The sequence below is a fragment of the Diaporthe batatas genome (genome assembly GCF_019321695.1).
Source record: "Diaporthe batatas strain CRI 302-4 chromosome Unknown Contig00001, whole genome shotgun sequence".
Classification (NCBI taxonomy): domain Eukaryota; kingdom Fungi; phylum Ascomycota; class Sordariomycetes; order Diaporthales; family Diaporthaceae; genus Diaporthe; species Diaporthe batatas.
The window spans coordinates 3675371-3690227 of record NW_025408548.1 but is presented as its reverse complement, the minus strand read 5'-3'; the positions used below and the strand labels follow the sequence as shown (position 1 = coordinate 3690227).

The 14857-nt window shown below is 57.8% G+C and overlaps 3 protein-coding genes across 3 annotated transcripts; 2 read left to right on the top strand and 1 right to left on the bottom strand.

Moving 5' to 3' along the window:
• Positions 1 to 69: 69 nt before the first annotated feature.
• KVR01_000073 (uncharacterized protein) lies at positions 70 to 2398 on the top strand (the record flags this gene model as incomplete). The annotated part of the gene is made up of 4 exons (XM_044794965.1): positions 70 to 260; positions 320 to 976; positions 1048 to 1932; positions 2023 to 2398. 4 exons carry the CDS (start codon positions 70 to 72, stop codon positions 2396 to 2398), a joined length of 2109 nt encoding a protein of 702 aa, XP_044650022.1.
• A 358-nt stretch (positions 2399 to 2756) lies between these two features.
• KVR01_000405 (uncharacterized protein) lies at positions 2757 to 3389 on the bottom strand (the record flags this gene model as incomplete). The annotated part of the gene is made up of 1 exon (XM_044788454.1): positions 2757 to 3389. One exon carries the CDS (start codon positions 3387 to 3389, stop codon positions 2757 to 2759), a length of 633 nt encoding a protein of 210 aa, XP_044650354.1.
• A 1042-nt stretch (positions 3390 to 4431) lies between these two features.
• KVR01_000528 (uncharacterized protein) lies at positions 4432 to 6687 on the top strand. Its single transcript, XM_044791130.1, has 3 exons — positions 4432 to 5005; positions 5094 to 6043; positions 6131 to 6687. Exons 1-3 carry the CDS (start codon positions 4813 to 4815, stop codon positions 6302 to 6304), a joined length of 1317 nt encoding a protein of 438 aa, XP_044650477.1. The 5' UTR covers positions 4432 to 4812; the 3' UTR covers positions 6305 to 6687.
• Positions 6688 to 14857: the final 8170 nt, after the last annotated feature.

Sequence of the window (14857 nt, the reverse complement as noted above, 5' to 3'; positions counted from 1 at the left end):
GAAAAACTTTTAAACAACCCCCGAGTCAGGTCCTGTGATGAAAACCGCCAAGCAATCGTCAAAACCGTGATGCCCTCGTTCCAAAAAGCAGCAGCTTTGCTCGCTGCTGCCACCGGGGGCTACGGCCGAGCACTCGACAGCATCTACCACGATGGAGAGAACATTGCACCATGCAGCTCCGTACTGTACTGCCATGGCGAGATTCTGGATGCCGTCCAGATGGCCAAGCCATTCGCCGACTCCAAGACCTTTGTGGACATGTAAGTCCAACCGTTGACCGCACGAGTAGACCGAGGCCACGTTGCTCACAAGTCTCCAGGCCAACAAAGGTGCCACTGCGGGACCTGCAATCCGCGTATGACCAGCTTACGAAGCCACTTCATAACAACACCGAGCTTCTGGACTTCCTGGGGGACAACTTCGGTCCTGCCGGGCAGGAGGTGATACCCGTAGACCCAGGGTCTCTGTTCGTCAATGCGAGCTTCCTTGACGGGATCGAAAATGCCGTGAACAGGGAGTTCACCGAGGCCGTCATCAAGCTGTGGCCAAACCTGACGCGGTCGGTCAACGAGTCCGCCATCTGCCCCGGGTGCGAGAGAAGCCTGCTGTCCATCAAGCGACCGTTCGTCGTCGCCGGTGGGCGCTTCCGGGAGCCATACTACTGGGACTCGTACTGGATCCTCCACGGGCTGCTCCGGAGCGGTGGCGATTTCATAGCGATTGCGAGAGACCAGATCGAGAACTTTTTGGATTTTGTCGCGGACTATGGGTTTGTACCAAACGGGGCTAGGGTTTACTATCTCAACCGCTCGCAACCGCCGTTGTTGGCGCAGATGGTCAGGATATACCTGGAGCAGACGGGAGATACAAGCATACTTGATCGTGCGGTCCCCCTGCTTATCAAAGAGCATGACTTCTTCATGTCCAACCGGACTGTCCAGGTCCCCATTGAGGACAAGAACCACACACTGAATCGGTACGTGTCCCAAGGGGGTATCCTAGCAAGAAAAGTCCGTTGAGTTCGCAGGGCACTCACACGAGCAACAGATACAATGTCGCCAACACAGAACCTCGGCCAGAGTCGTACTTTGAGGACTATACACAGGTCAACAACGCGTCCTATCACGCAATCGACGGCAGGATAATCCCGGCCAGAAACACCACCCAAGCAGAGAAGGACCTACAGTACAGCAATCTCGCATCGGGCGCCGAGTCCGGCTGGGACTATACAGCGCGGTTCATGACGGACCCAAACATTGCTGCCAACAACACCTACTTCCCGCTGGCTTCCTACAACATCATCAACATAGTCCCTGTGGAACTGAACGCGATCCTGTATTGGAACGAGGTCACCATCGCCGGGCTCCTGCGCCGACAGCAGGCGCACAACGACACTGCAAAAGCCGAAGCAGACGAATGGGACGCCCGGGCCGCGTCCCGCAGCGAGGCTATGCACGCGGTGATGTGGAACGAGACCCTGGGCAGCTACTTCGACTTCAACCTGACGTCCGGCGCGCAGGACGTGTTCTGGGCGCGGGATGCAGACTCGCTCCCCTCAGAGCAGGCGCCGGGCGGGGCGAACCAGCAGGTCGTCTTCAACATCGGGCAGCTGTTCCCCTTCTGGACGGGGGCGGCGCCTCGGTCCGTGGCCGGGGACCCGGCCGTCATGAGAAGGGTGTTCTCGCGCGTGGACGAGTACCTCGGCTCGCGGAAGGGAGGGATCGCGCCGACAAACTTCGTATCGGGGCAGCAGTGGGACCAATCCAACGTGTGGCCGCCGCACATGCAAGTCCTCATGGAGGCGCTCCTACGGACGGCGGGCGAGGCCGTTGAGGATGGTGACGGCGCCGGCAGTAGCGAGGAGTGGGCATGGGCACACGACCTGGCGCTGAGGATAGGGCAGAGGTATTTTGACTCGGCGTATTGCACCTGGTAAGTCAGCCCCCGACTCTTGGTCGTCGCGGGACACTTTGGAGTTATCCTTCTGAGGTGGAAGGCTAACGACGCATTCGAACACTCCAGGCGCGCCACAGGCGGCGGGACCCCGAGCGCGCCCCCACTGCCCAACCCGCTGCAGAACCTCGGCGGGCAGATGTTTGAGAAGTACTCGGACCAGTCGCTCCACGAGGCTGGCGGCGGCGGCGAGTACACGGTGGCCGTGGGCTTTGGATGGTCCAACGGGGCGCTGATCTGGACGGCCGATACGTTCCGCGACCAGCTGCAGACACCCGTGTGCGACGACCTCTTCGCCACGGACGGGCCCGGTACCAGAGCGAGGAGGCTGGGCAAGCGTGGTGAGCACGGCGATGGCGCCAATGCCGCCAGCGCAGTGGAGCTTGATTACTTCGACGCGACTTGGACGAGTGAGAACGTTGGGGGCCTCCGGCCTGTCAATTAGCACACATGCGATTACTATTGTATTGAAGTAGATCTAGCTGGGCATGAACTCTTGACTCTTGTTGCAATGACATTATTCGAAGGGTCGGTCGTCCGCTCGTCGTTGTGTCTTCCGACCCGCTCTTGTTGGTATGCAACACACCGAGGAACCCGGCCGTATCTTTCAGCCTTGTCTCTTCCCCGGACAGATTTCGTTGTCGAGACAGGACCGTGCTGTCCTGCCCGTCTCCGCCATTGGGCACAACCTCTCACCCATGGTCAGCCGGATCTCGAGGCTCCGCGTTGTGAAGTCTCGTGGGCGTCCTGCCAACACAGTCCTAGATGAGCAAAGTGCAAAGCACAGGGCGACGGTCGTACCATCAGATGACGCCTTCCAGTCCAGGACACTCATCCCTGAGCAACCCATAAGTCCGCATGTCCAATGACCTCCCGTCCTTCCAGATAGCCTTCCTCCTCAGGCCTTCGAATTGGAACCCAGCCTTCTTCAACACTGCCTCGCTCGCCAGGTTCCCCTCATAGACAGCAGCTTCGACGCGCAGGAGGTCAGGGAAGGTCGAGAAGGCCCAGGCAGTGAAGGCAGCCACGGCCTCCCGTGCGTAGCCTCTGCCCCAGTGCTCGCGACCCAGCCAGTACCCAATCTCGACGGTACGGGCCTCGACGTCTTTGAAAGGCTTCAGGCCGATGCCGCCGACAAAGGCACCGTCGGATGAGCGACAGATGGCGTAGTTGAGAAGGATGCCCTCGGGCCGGAGGGGACTGGCCGACTTGTCGGTGAGCGCGATGCCGCCGATGAAGAACTCGGCGTGCTGCAGCTCGTAAGGGTTGGGGAAGGTGTTGCGCATCCACCTGGCGATGTCTGGGTCATTGGCCTGCTTCGCGCTGGCTGCTGTGTCTGTCGGGTGGTAGGGGCGTATAAGTGTTTTTGCGAGGGTGAGTATGGGCGTTGTGGGGAGGGACGGTATTGACGGGGCGTGTGTCGTGGGTGAGGCCATCGTGAAGCGCGGCTCGCTCTGGGGGCGTCTCAGGGGCAGCCTGCTGTGCTCGGGAGAAATCCGTATTGGGCGGCTGTGACGGCTAGCATGGACACACTGGCGGCCTGGGAAGCTTGACCGAATGTGTGATGCCAACCTTCTCGGGTATACTCTAGCAGGCAGGTGATGAATGAGTGACGGGCGACTCAGGGCGGCCAGTCCGTGATATAAGTCGGCCTGACGAGCTAATGAGTCACGCCAGGGCGAGATTCTGGGCCAGACACGATATTGCTGACAGTGTGTCTCTGTTTCTCTCACCGGAGCGCGGCAGGGGGAGTGGCAAGTGAAGCTGGCGCAACCCACAACATCCACAGACATCCGCAACTATTGCCGGCAGACCTTTCCTGTTGTGGGAGGCAGTGGTGATCCTCCCGCTGCTCTGCGCCGCAACCCGCCGTGGGGATATGAGCAGTCGTAAGGCAGACAGGAGGGCAGAAGTGGGATGGGATGGTGGACGTCGGACGGTTGTGACTGCTCACATCGTTCTCGACCATTGCGTAGGACTGTGAGCAGGCTGCGAACCAACTTTCGTTGCTACACCCATGCCACTGGCGTCATACCATGCCGGCATTGTTCCTGCCGAGGGAAGAGAGGGTACAGAAGTCGAGCGAGGCTAGCAAGGTAACGAACGAAGGGGGTGAGATGATGGTAGGCGAGACGGGCAGTAAGCAGCACGAGCAGTCTGGAGTCTGGCTGTCTGGACTGGACTGGACTGGACTTACATGCGTGCATTTGCTACTCCGTACTACCTACCTAGGTAGGTACTGTGGTATGCTGGACCCGACAGATGGGCCAGATGGACCCTGGTGTGCCTGGGGCCAGGGGAGGGGCCGTCGGGATGTACCACTCCAGGCCCCCGGGAGCTGGCTGCAGGGGACCTTGTGGGGGCTGCAGCACCCAACCCAAGGTCCTGATTGGGACGCCCCCGTGCTAAGACCGGGGAAGCTTGTTCTACCCTACCACAGCTTGCGCTACACGTGCTGGGGGCTGCAGGCCGCGCAACCGCAATGCCGCATTGGAAAATGTGAGGTGGCCTTTCGGTCCCAGGACAGACACCACAGCCAGAGCACACCCGGCCAGGCCAAGCTCCATCAAGCCTCGCCGTCGACATTCTCACCACCACCTCGTCACTCTCCTTCGCCATTTTCTCACCCGACCTGGCTGGCTGGCTTCAGTTGCTCTGTCTGCTCCATGGTCAAGCTCAATTGGCCTGTATTTCTCATGACATTTGTCTGTCCACCTCCCGCCGCTCCTTGATCGTGCACCGGTCCCGCCGCATTGCCGCCCCCCCTCGCTGTTCTGCTCTCCTGTCCCACGCTGGAAGCCCCTGGGTGACCCTGCAGCTGCCAGGCTCCTCCCATCTGTGTCGCGGCTCACCGTAGATATGTCTGCCAAGTCCCGTTTCACAAGGCTTGACGCCTTCACAAAAACTGTCGAAGATGCGCGCGTCCGAACAACCTCGGGCGGCATCGTCACCATCGTGTCCTTGCTCGTCGTTTTGTACCTGGCACTTGGCGAATGGGCAGACTATAGGCGCACAGTAATACACCCGGAGCTGATTGTTGATAAAGGACGCGGTAAGTTTGCCACGCCCACCACCTACCTACAAGGCCCAATTCGAGACCACAGACCCGGCGGGCTGACCGATGGCGATCGCTCGACTAGGCGAGCGGATGGAGATCCACCTGAACATCACCTTCCAGCGAATCCCTTGCGAGCTGCTGACCCTCGATGTGATGGACGTCTCGGGCGAGCAGCAGCACGGCGTGCAGCATGGCGTCAGCAAGGTCCGCCTCCGCCCCGAGTCCGACGGTGGCGGCGTCATCGACACCAAGGCCCTGGCCCTCCACGACGACGACGAGACCGCCAAGCACCTCGACCCAGACTACTGCGGCGGCTGCTACGGCGCCGCTGCCCCGCCCAACGCCATGAAGCCCGGGTGCTGCCAGACCTGCGACGAGGTGCGCGAGGCTTACGCCCAGGCGTCCTGGGCCTTCGGCCGCGGCGAGAACGTCGAGCAGTGCATGAGGGAGCACTATGCCGAGAGGCTGGATGAGCAGCGCCACGAGGGTTGCCGCATCGAGGGCAGCCTGCGTGTTAACAAGGTCGTTGGGAACTTCCACATCGCCCCCGGCCGCAGCTTCAGCAACGGCAACATGCACGTCCACGACCTCAAGAACTACTGGGACACTCCCGTCCAGGGCGGCCATCGCTTCTCGCACACCATCCACCAGCTGCGCTTCGGACCCCAGCTGCCGGAGCAGATCACCGAGAAACTAGGAACAAAGTCTCAGGCCTGGACCAACCACCACATGAACCCCTTGGATGGTCTCGAGCAGGTCACCGAGGACCCTAACTTCAACTACATGTATTTTGTCAAGATCGTGCCCACATCCTACATTCCCCTCAGCCTGAGCAAGAAGTACCGCGACATGATGACCGATGCGAATGCCGCCCTTGGCCAGTTCGGTCAGAACGACGATGGCAGCATCGAAACCCACCAGTACTCGGTCACGAGCCATAAGCGCAGCCTGTCGGGTGGTGACGACTCTGCCGAGGGCCACGCTGAGCGTCTGCACTCCAAGGGTGGTATTCCAGGTGTCTTCTTCTCATATGTAAGTTTGTCTTGCATTCTTGGACAAGGCTCATGTCGAAAGACGGGAGTAGCAAAAAAAAAAAAACATGCTGACACTGGCCAACAGGACATCTCTCCAATGAAGGTCATTAACCGCGAGGAGCCGGCCAAGTCATTTGCAGGGTTCCTCACTGGGCTGTGCGCTGTTCTTGGTGGCACCCTGACGGTCGCGGCTGCCGTGGACCGGTTTGTCTTTGAGGGCGCGACTAGGTTGAAGAAGCTGAGGTCCAAGGACATGTAGACTTCGTGGGTTTTGAGACCAAGGTGGAGATAAGGAGTCGATGGGGCCATAGGTCGGCTTACGTCCCTCAAGCTTCCTGCCGCCTTTTGTTTTGCTTTTGCATCGGCTATGGCGTTTGGGTTAGGTAGTCGGGAAAATGTCAGGGTCATATTTGAACCTCTTCAAGCTGAGCATCAACAGGAACTGCTTGACAAGCACTATTGTGTGCGGTATTTGGGTGATAAGCCACCGATGACTCCGTGGGCAGATGCTCATGCTTTAGATCAGGGCCACTAGCCGGGCACCCTTTTTTTGGTCTGATGTCGGTAGGTGTCACAAAACCCCAAGCATGTGATTGTTTGATTTCTTGAAGATATCTAGATGTCTCTCATCAATCTAACTTTACTCTCCCCTGCACGTCCATGTGAGTTATATGGTGGAATTCTCTTGACTGCAGCTAACATTTGATTTGGTGGCTGGAGGCTCGAGTGGAAGACAGTGGAATAAGAACACGGCCCCGTTGTCTAGCACAAGAGACAGCTAAGAGGGATCATGTAGAGAATAGTGAAGCTCAACGAGACTTGACGATTCCTCTTATCCACCCTGGCTGCGTCTCTCAATTTATTGTTTGCTACCTGGTTGACTAGGTAGTTAGGCCGATAACAAGCCCGTGGGCTACTTGTGTCGACGATTCTTGTCAACACCGCCGTCAAGACGGTACCCCTTACTTAGCCTTGTCTATACGTCACAAGACTGAGGCCATGGACGTCGATCGTATTTCTACCACAATCATTGCAATCATTGATGCTATATGTTTTTAAATACTAGGTATTAAACGTTTACCACTGTGTAAAGGTGCTATGTATATCTTCGGATCTATCGTATTATAACTATTGTTATCGGCATCGTGTTCTTTCCAAGCGCTGGGTCTTGAGTGCTTACCACCGTATGAAGGCGCCATGTATGTCCTCGGACGTATACGGAATAGAAGCGAAACCACATATCTTCGGATATGCAGAATAGAAGCGAAACTAGATAACAATATAGAGGATACTCAAAGCATAAAAAAATAAACATTCAAATTTACAAAAACTCAAAAGCAAATCTAAAAGGTTTCTAATTTTAGTCAAGTCTATCAGCCCAAACATAATCTAGTGTAGATTTATGCTGGTTCATTTGATACCCCCACTGTTTATACATTCTTCAATCTCCTAGCAATTGAGCCGGAAAATAGGTTCCGAACCCACATGAATACCTATGTCCGTCTATGATCGCAATCATTACTCTTGACAGGAGACGCTGAAGATTCGAGTTTCAGGTGCTTCAAGCAACTCTTCCATAATGCTCAATCCAAAGCTTTGATATTAAGGATTCTGGTAATTGTATTCTGTCGCAGCAGATCCGGAAATTTTGCTCTCAGTTGCCTGGCAGCCTCGGCCGACCCCATGCTAAACTTGCGTTTCCCTTGCAGACCCAGACGGATCCAAATTACAGACCAGGCATGAGACTACCTAGGCATTTCGGACTGTCGAAAATATGTTTATTACACAATATTGGCTCTACCTACTACCTAGCCTTTAGGCAATGGGACATAACTTTTGACACAAGCGGACATGGACAGCTCGACCGAGGTTGCTACTTATGAACGCCCTGTTCCTACCTAGGTATTGGATAAATGGGTGGATGCACTCGAGTCTCATGGATCGTGGACCCTTCAGTTCCTCATCGACAGTCGGATGTATTATGCTCAAGGATAGTGCACTTTCATTCATCGGATCTTGAGAAGTTGGGTTTCAAGAGCCCACGAACCCAAGAGACCCGTACGAGAGCCACGGTCCTTTCTTATACAAGCGCACCACTCGGCACTGGCAACAGTACTGTGACCTCGATACCTCGCGCTGTAGGGCTGATTGATTTATGGGGTGTTTACCGTTTGCAGTTGCACGCTCAATGGCAAGCATCCTTTGAGGACCTTGGTGGTTTAGTGAGCCCAATTGATCTGCCTTGGAAAGGGTCTCGGGCTGGCGACCAGGAGCTTTAGTTGAGCGTCTGTGGGTTATTTTCTCAGATGTGTCATGACGTGGTTGTAAGCTGATATCTGACCATTTGCTGGGGAGAGGCCCGGGCCGCCCATGGACTGAGTGGGACGAGGCTTGCTGGTCACACATCTGCAAAATGCAGGTGCTAGACGCGCCACCCAAGTGCCCAGGTATGTTACCAAACACCAGCCGCGGGGCGTAACACAATGAATAGATGAACGCCGAACAATAAGAAGGCAAAAAAAGAAAAGCCAATTTGATCAATGGGGTTTAAGGAAACCCGGCGGCTATAGTCGCACGGCCTCTGATGTTTGTCTCAGCTAGTGCAGGGAGCTGCTGAAGGTTCACACCCAGCCTGCTGGCGATCCGCTGCCAAGAGAACCGTACCTGGCCTGCTTACTATCGAATATCGGTTCATGGCGTCCTGAATCACATGCGCGCTGTCTGTTACCGGCATCCTCTCCACAGAATATGCATGTTACCTAGGCAATACAATAGCAACATAAAACAGAAGGAAATAACCACCATGCAGGCATTAATTAGCTTTCCCCTCTAGTATCATAGCCCTCGGTTTCTGTTACGAAATGCATACCGCGTCGCGAGCGAAGCAGATGAACATCTGGGCTCAATTCGGATAGTACCTTGATCAGGCCCTACCGCAACCGGGGTCTGCCCCGGAAGAAGGCAGCCAGGAACGCGAAAGACGCGTCCTAGTCCGGGAGTGGCAGGCGAGCCCGTAATTATTATACACGTGCACAGCAGGCATGCCGGCAAGGGAGGGAGGGGGGAGGAGGAGGCTCTGCGCGCGCTCTCACGTGGCCGGGCCCAAGTGGAAGTGGAGCAGACATAACAGAAGAATAACGTACGCTGTGCTCTGCGTGGCCCCTGGTCGTGCCTGTGCCTGGACACGCCGAGGTAACCCAGGCGGATGAGCCAAATTGCGCCCTTGAATCACCGAGACATGGCGAGATGGGAGGCGCCCGGGCCGTTGCAGAAGTACCCCACCGTTCAGCAGCAGCAGCAAGCCAGCGACAGCACGGGGAGAAGAATTGCTGGGGGTCGGGAGAGGGACGGAGGTCCGAGGCCTGGGTTGACTGATGCCCGGCAGTGGCCGGCAGTCGCAGAGACGATGGATGCATGTGTGTCATTGAGAAGCAAAACTTCATCTCGAGGCTGCGACGGTGCAATTTCAGGGACTTTTCGTCACAACAAGACAGGTGCAAGCCAGCCCACCGCGAGCGCACAAAAATGATCCTCGCAAGGCTCGACTGTGAGCGTGGAGTCTCGTGGCCGGGGCCGCACGGTGGCTTGCGCCCTGCCCTTCCTTCCCTTCCCTTCCCTCCCCCTTCTCTTCCTTTGCTGTTTCCGTGATGGGTACGGCCTCATTTCGAGCCTAATTTCCGCGGGGAATGTCGGCCGAGGTGGGGACCACACAGGCTAGACAGCCCTTCCCCACAAGGGGGTCTGGCCGCGGGCCCCATCTCTGGTCTCGCAGGCGTCGAGGCACGAGGAGAGCTCGGGGGATCGTCTTAGGGCAGACGCGTCTTGGAATCGGCGGCGATCGGCAGGCTAATGTCGGTCATCTCAGTGGGAGCCCTGCAAGCCCTGGAGGAGGGTGGAAGCTTCATTAGCTCCGGAGGGAGGACCGCCACGGATAGGTTGCGGACAAGGTGACAGGGTGAGGTGGTATGGCGGGCTTGTGGCCCGGCAGGACCAGCGCCAGGTGACTTGATGGTTTCTGATGGTTTGGGACGACGGGGCGGGCTCAATCAAAGTGACGGAACCAATGCAGACATGACAGCCGTTGTGAAGCTGGAGGGGCCGGGGTTTTTTTTTGCCCGGGATGCAACTCTGAAATCTTGCCCGATCCAGGTTCAAGCCTGGAATGCTCAAGCATGGGCCCGGAAGGTTGACGGTAGGAACCAGCGAGCTGCGAGGGCAGCCTGGCAGCCTGTTGTGCGCCCGCATGCAATTGCACGCTACCTAGGCACCTGGGGCAGCTAGGTAGCCATGTGCCTGGCAGTACCTATCTACCTACCTAGGTAGGTAGGTAGGTAGGTAGGTAGGCAGCCAGCCCTGACGACCTCGTATTGGACCAAGACCATCTGCAGCAGACCAGATGCTGTGGACCTGGACCTGCGTGTCCGGCAATCTACTCGCCTCCAGCCCTCCCATTGCGGCCAATGCAGCCAGCCAGCCAGGCCCAGTGCAACGACAGACCCGACGAGCCGGGCGAGAGCGGTCGACATCTGGAACGCAAGGCTGGCTGCGTCTGCCATGACTACATGGGCTGTGGTACGCTACACTATACCGCTATGGTAGAGGGATCTCCCATCGCCCTCGATTGGCAGCTGATCCATCCCCCGTGGATCGCCGGGGACATGCGAGCAGGCGAGCAGGAGAGCAGCAAGCAGCACATCTGGAGCTGGAGCTGGAGCTGGAGCAGAGAAACCTCGTATTACGTCGTCCAAGGCGACTGAGCCTCACAGCACAGCAGGTCTAGAGTTGCCTGTGGGATCTTTTTCTTGTCTTGTCCGCCCCCAAGCCCCTCATGGACGCCTTCCCACCTGCATGCAAGATGAGGGAGGGGTCGGTAGTGCAGGTAGACTGGTGGTTTTGCTGGTACGCAGTCAGCAGCCATCAGGGCAGTTCGACAATAACAAACAACGACAGGCCTCCCGTCTCCTATAAGGCCTCTCGGCCTTGCCTTAAGACAATAGCTGAGTTGGGAGATGCTGTGTGTAAGTTGCCACGATCGCCGGATGGTCGAGTAAGATGGCTGAATGAGCGCCTGGCCGGCCGGCTGGCTGGATTGATCGATGGATGAAGGCGTCCTTGGAAGGCTGCAGGAAAGGGGGGGGTGCTCGAAAAAAAAAACCCAGGCAGCCCGGGGTTCATCCGTCTGTTCCCAACCACGCCTCTCTGATCCTTGCGACCTGGCTCTAGCGAGGTGGGCTGCAAGTGGGCTGTTCCAATTAAAGCCTGCCACCCCTGCATGGACGGCCTTAGCGGTGCTACCCATGCCTGCCATGTTCCCCTTGTACCCGCGTACATGCTCAGGTACTCAGGTACCGCAGTGCCCAGGTGGGTGGGTGCCCCACTGCCAGGGCACCTATGGCTGTTTTTGTCTGGCTGGCCGTTCGCAGGGTCGGTAGGGTCTCTCACTCATGCCAATTCTCTGGACCAAGCGATGGGTACCAATTCAATTGACCTCGTCGTGCCTGTCTCCTGAAGTTTCCATGGTTTCCTCCTTCTTGATGATCTTCCTCCACGACAACCACCACCGCCCTTTCCTTTTCCCTGTTGGTGTTGCTCCCTGGTAGGCGTCCCTCGTCCGTCTCTCCAGTCGTTGTCGGGAACAAGTGCAGCCGTGCAGTGCAAGTCAGGAGTCATCTGGAAGGAGGCGATCGACGATCGCATTGACTGGGCTTGACTTTTTGCTGCGGTGGTGTCCACGGGTCACCTCATCGCCAAGCAACTCCCCCCGTGGCCTGCCTGCTTGTTCGCGCCTCCTCAGAGGCCCCGAGGCCCCAGGCCAGGCGGACGGCCGGACAGCAGACAGACAGACAGACACGAGAGAGAGGAAGAGGGGACCAGAAACAAGACGCTCGTTCCCACCCCGCCTCAACTTTTACCTACTCCTCCACACCTGCCCTCGCGCTCGTTGTTTGAAGGGTTTCCAATTGTTTCGGTCTTGTGGACCAACGGGGTTTCCAACGGCCTTCCCAACCTCATTGAGTGACGGCTGCAAGCAGCTCTGGCGAACTCGTGACCTGGCCAGCCAGCCCAGCCCGAGGGTCCTCCACTACTGTCGCCGTCCAGGATCCCAAGCAGGACACCGTCAAAAGGGGTCCCACGCCAACACTGCACCCGCCCCCCCCCCAACTGGATTCACCACCTCACGATCTTTCTACGCGTCTTCCCATCGCCGACAGCTTTTCTGGCGCGCAGTTTCGAAGGATTCGGCCCAAGCGACGGATCGCCCATCGGGCCTGACAAACATAGCATCCTTCCTTCCTCACTCAAGCTTCTTTGCCCCCCGCGCCTTTACCGCTTTCAGGGGTTGTGTACATTTTGTTCGTGCGCCGCTGCTCCATAGACCGAGCTCGACATCCCAGAGCCAATTGCACGCCCTGTCCGCGCCTGGCCAGGTGCTACCCTATCGCCTCTAATTGACGTAGGGCATACAGCCATCGCGCTCACCCCGACTTTTCTTCCTTTCTCTCATCAGAGGGCGACCTTTGCGACCCCTCCGATCCTGTGTCATATCTGGAGGTGGAACGCCACAGCCGAAGGGGCGCCTCTTTCGCTCATTCCTCGAAAAGAGAGCACCACTCTCCGACGTCATACCTCGTCGCGCACCGCTCTCGAGCCCGACGCGACAATTTCCACACCCTTCTTGGAACCTGAGCTGCACCAGGCCCAATGACATGAGCAGTTCGCCATGTCGACCCCAACGAGACCCGATTTCATCGAAATACGCTCTGAGTCGCAAGCTTCTATCCCCCGCCCGCTCAGATCCCCGCGCCTCCATGTTGCCGGGGAGCACCCCCCCGAGCTCTCGCCCCTTGATGCCTTCGCCCTGCAGAGCCGGCTGCTGGCCAAGCAGTTGGAGGAGAGCGCCAAAGCCGGTAGGAGGATGAGCCGCCTGCCCCCATTGACGACCGAGAGTCCTCTCATCGTCCAAGGGAGGTCCGAGTACTTCCGGTCGATGTCGGCTGAGTCTGGTTCTGATGCCGGCGGCGACGGTCCTCAACAACACTCTGCCGGTGCCGCGATGAAGGCAGAATTGGCAGAGTCGCCAGAACGACCACAGTCCATGCATCCACGGATGAGCCAGATCCCACCCACCCCGGACACATCAATCCCCATACCCACACCAAACTCCTTTGAGCAGCTACGGGGCAGGCCATTGGGCGAACATGATGACAAGACCAGCTACTTTGGAGCCAGGAGGGAACACTCGCCCTCGTCTTTCGACAGTGCTAGCATCGATGCACGCGCCGTCGAGCAGTTGGAGTCCTCACAAGGAGACCTGCTGGCTGACCCATCAGCGACCCCAAACCAGATCTTGTCGTCGCCGCGCAGGCTGGAACACAAGACCTCGCGCGAGTCTCTCGCTCCCCCAAGGTCTACCTTCCCAGCCAGGACTTCCAGCATCAAGTCACAGACGACTGAAGACGGGTTTGATGATGATGTGCTTGGCTCCTCCTTCCATTCTAACAGATCACGCAAGCTCTCCTCGAGCAGCGCCGGCGTCTTCTCCCCGCACCACCAACAGCGATCCCCATCGACTAGTTCGAACATATCCGAACTACCGCGTCCGGCGTTCAACTTCTCGAGGCCAATGAGCCGATCAGGAACACCTGGATTGGACACGCCATCACGTTTAGACGCGCCCGCGCGGCAACCATCCTCTGACAGCCATTCGTCTTTCTTCCTGGCGGACGATGCGAGCAACACCCCGGTCAGCATGAACAGCGAGGGGTTCCCGGATATTTTGGAGGACGGGAAATCAGGGCCAAACACGTACATCTACTCAAAGTTCAACCTTCCCCGGGGAAAGATGATGCAACGGTCCAATTCCAAAGACCGATTACCGGCCTCGGGAACTTTCCAATGGCAACAGCCCGCTGCCGTCCAGGGCGACGACAATGCAACGCCTCCCGTCGGGCAGGCGCCGCCATCCCCGCCGACCAGGCCATCCAGCTCTGCAAGTCGGGAGCTGCGGAGACCCTCGGGTGAAACGAGCCTGGATGTACCACGTCCCACAACGCAGCCTTCACCAAGTGAAAATCGCCCGTCTACTAGCGGCGGGCGTGCCTCCGAGGACGCACAAAGGGGCCGCAGCCCAAAAAGACTTGGGACCGCGACGACCGCGACAACCGCGACGATCAGTGACGCCAGCACGATCAAGGCTCGTTCCCAGCACTCAGTCGCAAATACGATGGCAGATACCCCGGCGGAAGAGCATGTAAGCAAGGCCATTGCCCTCCACGAAGAAGGCAAGGTCAACGAATCAACCTACCACCTTCGCTACGCAGCCAAGCAAGGTGACCCCGTGGGAATGCTGCTATTCGCACTGGCTTGCAGACACGGCTGGGGTATGCGGCCCAACCAGGCCGAAGCCGTGGTTTGGCTCCGAAAGGCTGCCGACTGCGCGGGTATCGAGATTGCAGAAGATGAGAACAACGCAAAGGAGGGGCAGCACGTGGACGTAGCCGGGCGCAAGACGCGTAAAGCGCAGCTGGCCCTAAGCATCTACGAGCTCGGTGTGAGCCACATGAACGGGTGGGGCATCGAGCAAGATAAAGCTCTTGCCTTGCGCTGCTTTGAGATCGCCGGAAGTAGGTGTCTCCCTCCCCCGGTCCCTAAACCCACGCCGCCAGCAAGGTTACTGACTGAGTCTCGAACAGGCTGGGGCGATGTTGATGCTCTTGCGGAGGCGGGTTTCTGCTATGCCAAAGGCATTGGCTGCAAGAAAAACCTCAAGAAGGCGGCCAAGCTGTACCGTGCGGCCGAGGCCAAGGGCATG

Bases quoted from the DNA above. Each gene is read 5' to 3' on its own strand.
- KVR01_000528 (XM_044791130.1), top strand. From the start codon at position 4,813: ATGTCTGCCAAGTCCCGTTTCACAAGGCTTGACGCCTTCACAAAAACT. The intron at 5,006-5,093 runs GTAAGTTTGCCA...TCGCTCGACTAG, and splicing joins GATTGTTGATAAAGGACGCG to GCGAGCGGATGGAGATCCAC. The intron at 6,044-6,130 runs GTAAGTTTGTCT...ACTGGCCAACAG, and splicing joins CAGGTGTCTTCTTCTCATAT to GACATCTCTCCAATGAAGGT.